Below are 7488 nucleotides of genomic sequence, written 5' to 3' on the forward strand. Positions count from 1 at the left end.
GCAGGGTTGATAGAAGAACATCGTGAGGGCGAGGTGGTAACATTTCAAGTGGTCAAAGGGTAAGGGGAACAGGAATAAGAAAATACAAAACAAAAATTTTAATACTAAATTACGTGTTTACAATTTAATATGGAAAGCTACAAAAATTTAAATTGGAAGGTTTAACCACACTATTTACATTTAAGCCATACAATTATAAAACACAAAAATTAGTTTTTAAAAATATATTAAATTGTAGATACTTTCTTACATGATTTAGATAGTAAATTATCCTGTAGATTTCAGCACTCAAGTGGTTACATGTTATGTCTATAAAATGTAAGAGGCAGTTTCAGGTTTAAGCATTTTTCATGTGCTATGATCCCTTTGATCAGTACCAAGGCTATATCTCTGCCTAAGCCCCAAGTGGCCATGCTAGCAGCCAGCCACTATCGATTTCTTGTGACCGATGCCATTCCCGAGATCTTCGCTCATTTTCGTTGAAGGGTTGTAAGAGCTTGATGCCACCTCTGTCACACATCTCGCCCTGAAGCAAACAGGGATTCACACTGCTTTAGTAATGGCGACTCCCAAGAAAGTCATCAAAAATCCACCAGTCCAGCCTAAACAGTCCCTATTTCCATACCTGTTTACATGGAAAATATCCATGTTAAACTAGGACACAAGAATCTCAGTATTACAAATTATGACTAGTTCAAGATTTTACTTAACTGCTAAATATTACATAAAATATACCACATGTAAAGCTTACAAATGCTCATCCAAAAATGATATCACATGATTGAGCTAAATGCTCCAAAATCAACAGTAGCTGTTGTATTATTCATTCTGTAGTTTAATCACTCCATTTACATCATGAGTACAAGTTCTAAATAATTTCAAATTTATAACATTTCTTGTGAAACCAGTGCTAACGCATGCATAATATTTCACCACCAACTGGTGAAAAACAAAACAAAGTACATATTTATGCCTTTTAAGAGGAGACTAAATACATAACTATTCTAAGTCATTCAGAAGTTTTCACAGAATTATGTCAAAATTGGCAATTCGTAATTCAACAATGAAAACAGAAGAATACAATGACTATTTTTAGAATGACACCGCAGACTGTGATACTGTCTTTCACTTGCTAAGAATGTATCTATTCAGGGATCCAAGAATTTTGGAAAGTTCTTTCACTCAGCAATTCATTTCCATCTACCCTGTTAAAAGATTAACCACCACCAGTCCTCTATGTTAAAAGTAAGTCAGATGACTCTTGCACTGAGCAGACTATTTAAAGATTTATTTGCCATGGACTGGTGAAAAGGTTATTCTTGGAACCCTGCTATTTTCCCAAACACTGCATTCACCTTGTTGCTATACCACACGGGAGCTTGCAATTTTAGGCGAGTTTTTGTTGGTTTTTGTTTTTGTTTTTGTTTTGTTTTTTTACCTAGGGGACCACGGTACAGCGATACGTCACTCAATTACTACCTTATGATTGACAGTTCACACTGGAATCAAAGGTGAATTCATGGGAGTAGAGGTGAGATATCGTTAGGCAAGTCTACAAAGAGAGATAGATGGGCATTTATTCATCACGCTGAAGTGAAACTACTGCACAATATAATTACATTAACAGTATATAGTTATTGCAAGTTACATGTAATGCATCTCCAATAAGATAAATCATGAGGGCTCCAGGGATGTTAGTTTACAGTTCAGCAGTAGTTTCATGAATAAGGCTAAATTAAGATAAGTACAAGACCTCACAGGCACATTTTTCTCACCTTCTTGTAAGGAGCCTCAAGCATTGCTTCAATGTCAATATCGTCAGCCATGTTCCAGGGCACCTGAAAGGAAGAGCAAAATCCATCAGACAGGAAAAAAAAAAAGAGTCCATAAACTATATCAATCTGTAACAGTGCACAAGTCCATTGCACTTTTGGTAACAAGCCCAATGGTGGGAAAACCCCCCAGTTCACAAAATGATTTTTAATTACAATGCATACTAATGCATGCTTATAGGCTTAACAAGCTAGTCAAATGACTGCTATTAAATCCTGTTAAATATTCAAATCAAGAATATCAGAGGCCTACCTCTTTGACTGCTGCATCATGACTTATCTGTTTGCAAGCCTACATAAAGTACTTAGGTCACTTTACTACTTACTAATTCCCTGAAAAATCTGAACTGAAAGCTGAGTATCTTAATTGGTAGGAATATTCTAGAAAAAACATTGTGCCTATGTTCGGATGCATATCTTTATTTAAATGCAAGGTCATCACTGCACATGGCAGTGCACAAAGCACATTGAACAAGTTAAAAGAGACAGCCTTCAGCAGCATATAAACTAAACTGACTAGACACAGAAATTAAGCAAAAATGAGAGAAGGGTTCACAATAATGAAATTTCCTGTAACACAAAAAAAAGCCATTAAGCTGTCTACCTAGCATAAATGCATTTAAAATGTTATAATTATGTTTTCTGATTAATGTCATTCTGTTGAAATTATTCCATTTTATTCACAAATATGAAGCGAACTGCTAAAAATTATTCTCTCATTTTTAATAATGATACATATGCCTAATTACAAGAAACCTTTGTTTTAGCTCAGAAATGGAAACCATAAGGTATCTAAGGCTAAGCCTAGTGCAGTCCATAAAGTCTTAATAATTTAGTGTTTTAAAATAATATTTGGCCAATTTTTGGACCAGTTAACTGATCAACTCTTCCTGCTAAGAAGGATCTTGTTAAAATTATACTGACAGAGAAACAGCTATCCTATGGAGAAGAATCAGGATGTAATTTGCAATGGGAATGTAACCTGTACCATGACCTAGCCAGTGGTGCTGAGTGGAAAAATGAAGTTCCAAGAAAAGAACTATGCCCCCAGATTACACCAAGAAATTTCTGAACTGAAATTCATATTCAAATTCGACACCTTACACCAACTACCTCACACATTACAAGGATTGCTTCCCTTCCTTCGATGCTCCTAATTATCTCAGGCAGGACAATTAACATCGCCCAACTCTCTGCCATCTACTTCTGTCCTATGTACTTGATCTGTCAGTTTTTATGGCACTTTCCCCCCACTGTACTTTTGTCAGCCTGTATTGGAAATGAGATTGATCTGATGAAGTTGGTCTGTCCCACGAAAGCTCACTACCGAATAAATAATTTTGTTAATGTCTGAAGTGCTACATTTCTGCTGTTTTGTTTTACAAGGCCCCTACTACTTTATAAACAAAAAAATAAAAAAGATTATCTCTGAAACCAAACACTCTTATTAGAAATTGAGGTCTTACACTCAGCTAAAAAACCAGTAGGCTTTGACACCACAGTTCTCAAAAAAAAGAGACGTAAGCAACAAAAGAAAGGAAATGTATGCAAATCTAGATCTTCACAAATGTGCAATTTTAACAGATTCCAAGACCTGGAGGTGCCCTTATAATAACTAATGTCTAACCTCTTGCATAAACACAAGCTAGAGAATCTGTCCACATGTTTCATGCATCAAGCCCAATAATTTGGACTTAAGAAGCACTTTCCTTTTGAAAGGCATCAAACCTCCATTTCACAAGACCAAGAATCCACTTTATCCCTTGGGAAGCTGTTCAATAACCACCCTTTACTGTTAAATTGTATGCCTTGTTTACAGTTTGAATTCGTCTAGTTTTTAGAACTTGTAGCCATTAGGTCTTGTTAAGTTAAGAAGCTCTTAGTGTCTGATACTGTCTCCCCATGTAGGTAATTTTAGATTGTGCCCAAGCTGTCTCTTAAAGCTTGCTCTTTTAAACAAGTTAAAATTGAGTTATTTAACTTTCTCAATGCAAGGCAACTGTTCCAGCTATCATTATCGTCTTCCCTGAAGCCACCTCAATGTTTCCATTTTAAGTGAGGACATCAGAACTGGATACAGTGTACAAATTGCAGTCTCTTCATATACAGAAGCTACCTTCCCATTACTACTGCATATTTTCCTGTTTGTATAGCCAAGGACTGCACTAGCTCCTATCCACAGAATTTCATTAACAACTCACGTTCAGTTGGTTGTTCATGATTCCTTTCACTAAATACTTTCCAGGGCACAGTGCACCACGTATGCGGGGTACATATATTTGCTAAATGTATAGTTTTGCATTTTGCAGTGTTTTAAGAAATCCATTTACCTCCACCTGCTCAAAACATTCAAATCCCTGTTCATGTGATATACCCTTATCACCATTCCAGCAGTCTTTTGTATCTTCTACACAGTTCATCAGCAATGATTTTGTATTTTCAACCAGGTAACTGACAGAAATTGACTGAACTGGAAACCCACTAGAAACTGTTCCTCTCAGCGATGATTCTCAGTAAAAGACCCAGTAGATACAGTAGATACTTAAATTTTCAGAAAGAGAAGGTCCTCTGATGGTTGGACACATAGGTTAATTTATTAAAACACAGAAAAGGGGTAGATGGCCATCTTTCAGATCAGAAAAGTAAACAGTGCACACAAGGACCAGCGCCGTTCAAAATATTCATAAATGATCTGGGAAAAGGAGTAAACAGTGAGCTGACAAAAGTTGCAAACAATACTAAAATTACTCAAGATGGTTAAGTCCAAAGCAGACTGCAAAGGGATCTCACCTAAACAGCTGAATGGGCAACAAAATGACAGATGAAATTCAGTAGTGATGAAAGCAAAGAAATGTACAATGGAAAACAATCCCAGCTCTATACAAAATGATGGGTCATAAATTAGCTGTTACCAATCAAGAAAGAGATAATGGTGTATAGTCTTCTGAAAACATCAGCTTAAGGTGCAGAGACAGTAACAAGGCAACAATGTTAGGAAGCATTCGCTAAGGGATAGATAAGACAGAAAACAAAACTGCCTGTATATAAATCCAAGGTAAACCCACATCTTGAATACTGCATCAATACTCCTCTAGCTGCCCATTAAAAAAAGAGATATCCTGGAATTGGACAAAGTACAAAGAAGGGCAACAAAAATTATAAGGGCTATAGAACAGCTTCCACCTGAGGTGAGATGAAAACTACTAGATCTATTCAACTTGGAAAATACATGATTAACAGAGGTAGATCTGAAAAAGTGGGTCTGTCCCTCAAAATCTCATCATCTAATAAACTCTGAAGTGCTACATGACTGCTTTTTTGTTCTGAGGCGATATGACAAAGGACCAATTAAACAGGAATGACAGGGTGCTCCAGTGTGGCTCGGCTGGCGAGACTCAGCAGACCAGAAATACTCTAGCACCCTAGTCCTTGGCACACCTGGGCCAGGCAGAGGCTGCTCCAGCAATGGTTTTAGTCAGAATGGGCAGGGACAGAACACCAAGACCAGTGTCCTTATGCAGTTTGCTAGAAGCTAGGAGTGCACAATGGGGCATTTGATGACAGCTTTGTTCTGTTCCCTTCTACTGAAGGCCCCTGCTGGAAGACAGGATACTATGCTGGTTGGACCATTTCTAGAAATGAAGAGCTGTGTCAGCTCAAAAGCTTGTCTCTTTCACCAAAAGAATCTTGTCCAGTGAAAGATATTACCTAACTCATCTTGCATGTCTCATATCCTGAAACCCAAAACCCAAATAGCTACAGCAGTACCGCACTACAGCGCACAATAGAGTACTAAGTCAAATATTTGAGAAATTATAGTTAGGTTTACCACATTTCTGTCAAAACTATTTGTCAATATATATTTTCCATAAAACCATGTTGATTGATCCCTATTTATTTAATGCTGGGAATATGAGTAGTAAAGATTGAGCATTCCTATCCTTTTCAAAAAAAAAAAAAAAAAGTTGCAAAAACTCACAAAAACCTTATATGAGTCATCCAAACAGTGGAACAGAAACAAAGACTTGCCATCTCTAACATTTCTATACAGAAAACAAAGCAGGAAAAAAAAGTCTAAACTTTTGATGGCACTCAGTTAGAACACAGCAGTGTGTGTAACCCACCAGAACCTAAATGTAATCTTTAACTGCTACTGGAAAAGTATTTTTGTATTATGCTTCTATCACTTTTTTGCCTCTTTATGGTGTATAAAAGAGACCTAGATGAGGCTCCCAGACTTGATTCTCCCCTACGTATTTCAAAAGAATTCCATTCCAGTTTTCTCTAGTTTCGCTGGAAATCCTTTGAGAGGCCACTAAGGTGTTTACCGTGAGCTATTAAGACCTTCACTGAATTCCCCAAAGAACGAACGCGTTTTCTTACAACGCATTTAGTTAACATGTTAAGATACTACTCAAATCAAGAAAATTTGCAGTTTTCACAGGTGTTACCAAGTCAAGAAAATAACTAGGGTTAAAAGCAGAGCGCAGCTCAAGCTACCAAGGTGCCCGAGTCGCCCGCGTTCCCCACCTTGTGCTAGCAATGACTACAAACACGACGCGTGCCCGCGAGCTAAGCCAGACCATTCCCCCCCGATGCTAACGAAAATCGATCGATGCCAGGAAAACACAGGAACTCCAGGTTGACAGCCCCCATCCCCGTTGTCCAGCGCCCACGCCGACACCGTTCCAAACAAAAACAGGAACAAGCGGACCCCGAGTCCTTCGCGCGCCGAGCTGCGCCAGGGACAGCCAGGGCCGAGGCCCAGCTCGCTAGCTACGCGGCTATGGACCAAGGCAGGGCCCCTACCGGCCCAACACCTACGGCTCTCCGGCTCCGCCTCCATACTGGATAACAACCTGAGTCACCCTACCCCGGGCTCGCGTCCCGGCGGAGGTGGGCCCAGCTAGGGGAGGCGGGCTAGAAGCCTCCCGGAGAGGCGCGAGGAAGACGGATCCGCATGGGAAGGGAGCTGAGCAGCGACGGACAAGGCCGCGGCCCGAACACGCGAGGCGGCGCGGTTACCTGCGCTGTTGCGGGTTACGTCTCTTAGGAGGTGGCCGGGATCCGGCGCTGGCTGCGCTGAGGGCGGCGAGGATCCGGCGGCGGCGGCGAGTCCCTCGGAAAGGAGGCCTAAAAAGCTACGGCAGCGCGGATTCCAAAGACCGCTAAAGAGCGCGCAGCTCAAGCCCAGCGCTGGCTGTGGCTGCTGCTCCCTGAAATGGCGCCCGCCGCGTCTAGCTCCTTGGGGGCTCCGCGCACTCCCACACGGGGTCGCCCAAAGCCGGCTGCACGGGCTCTCGCGAGACTGAGGTAAAACAAACAAGACAGAGATCGTCCTCCGGCATGAATCTCGCGAGAAGCCACACTCGGAAGTAGACTTGAATAATCGCGAGAATAAGGAGTAGGCCTTGCTAAAGTGCATTCCTCTCCAGTAGGCACAAAATCTCGCGAGATTGGGGGGTAAGGAGCAACGGCAGTGGAAAGGTCAAAGGTGGCATTTGGAAATTTACACACCCATCCACCTCATAGTAACAGAGAGGGAGTCGTGCGAGCCTATGTACTATCAAAACAAAAAGCAGCCCCGTAGCACTTTGAAGACTAACAGAATAATTTATTAGGTGATGAGCTTTCGGGGGACACACCCACTTCTTGA

The 7488-nt window shown here is 40.7% G+C and overlaps 1 protein-coding gene across 3 annotated transcripts in view; it reads right to left on the reverse strand.

Annotated features, from left to right (window-relative positions):
• The window catches only part of RBM39 (RNA binding motif protein 39), a 58837-nt gene extending 51746 nt beyond the window's left edge, over positions 1–7091 (reverse strand). For all 3 annotated transcript variants that reach the window (XM_075012105.1, XM_075012104.1, XM_075012102.1), the window contains exons 1-2: positions 6858–7091; positions 1776–1838 (exon numbers count right to left, since the gene is read on the reverse strand). In XM_075012105.1, coding sequence (XP_074868206.1) covers positions 1776–1826 — 51 coding nt within the window. In that variant the 5' untranslated portion in view covers positions 1827–1838; positions 6858–7091. The remainder of the gene's footprint in view (positions 1–1775; positions 1839–6857) is intronic.
• Between the last annotated feature and the right edge of the window lie 397 nt (positions 7092–7488).

The sequence above is a fragment of the Carettochelys insculpta genome, chromosome 17, assembly GCF_033958435.1.
Source record: "Carettochelys insculpta isolate YL-2023 chromosome 17, ASM3395843v1, whole genome shotgun sequence".
NCBI lineage: Eukaryota > Metazoa > Chordata > Testudines > Carettochelyidae > Carettochelys > Carettochelys insculpta.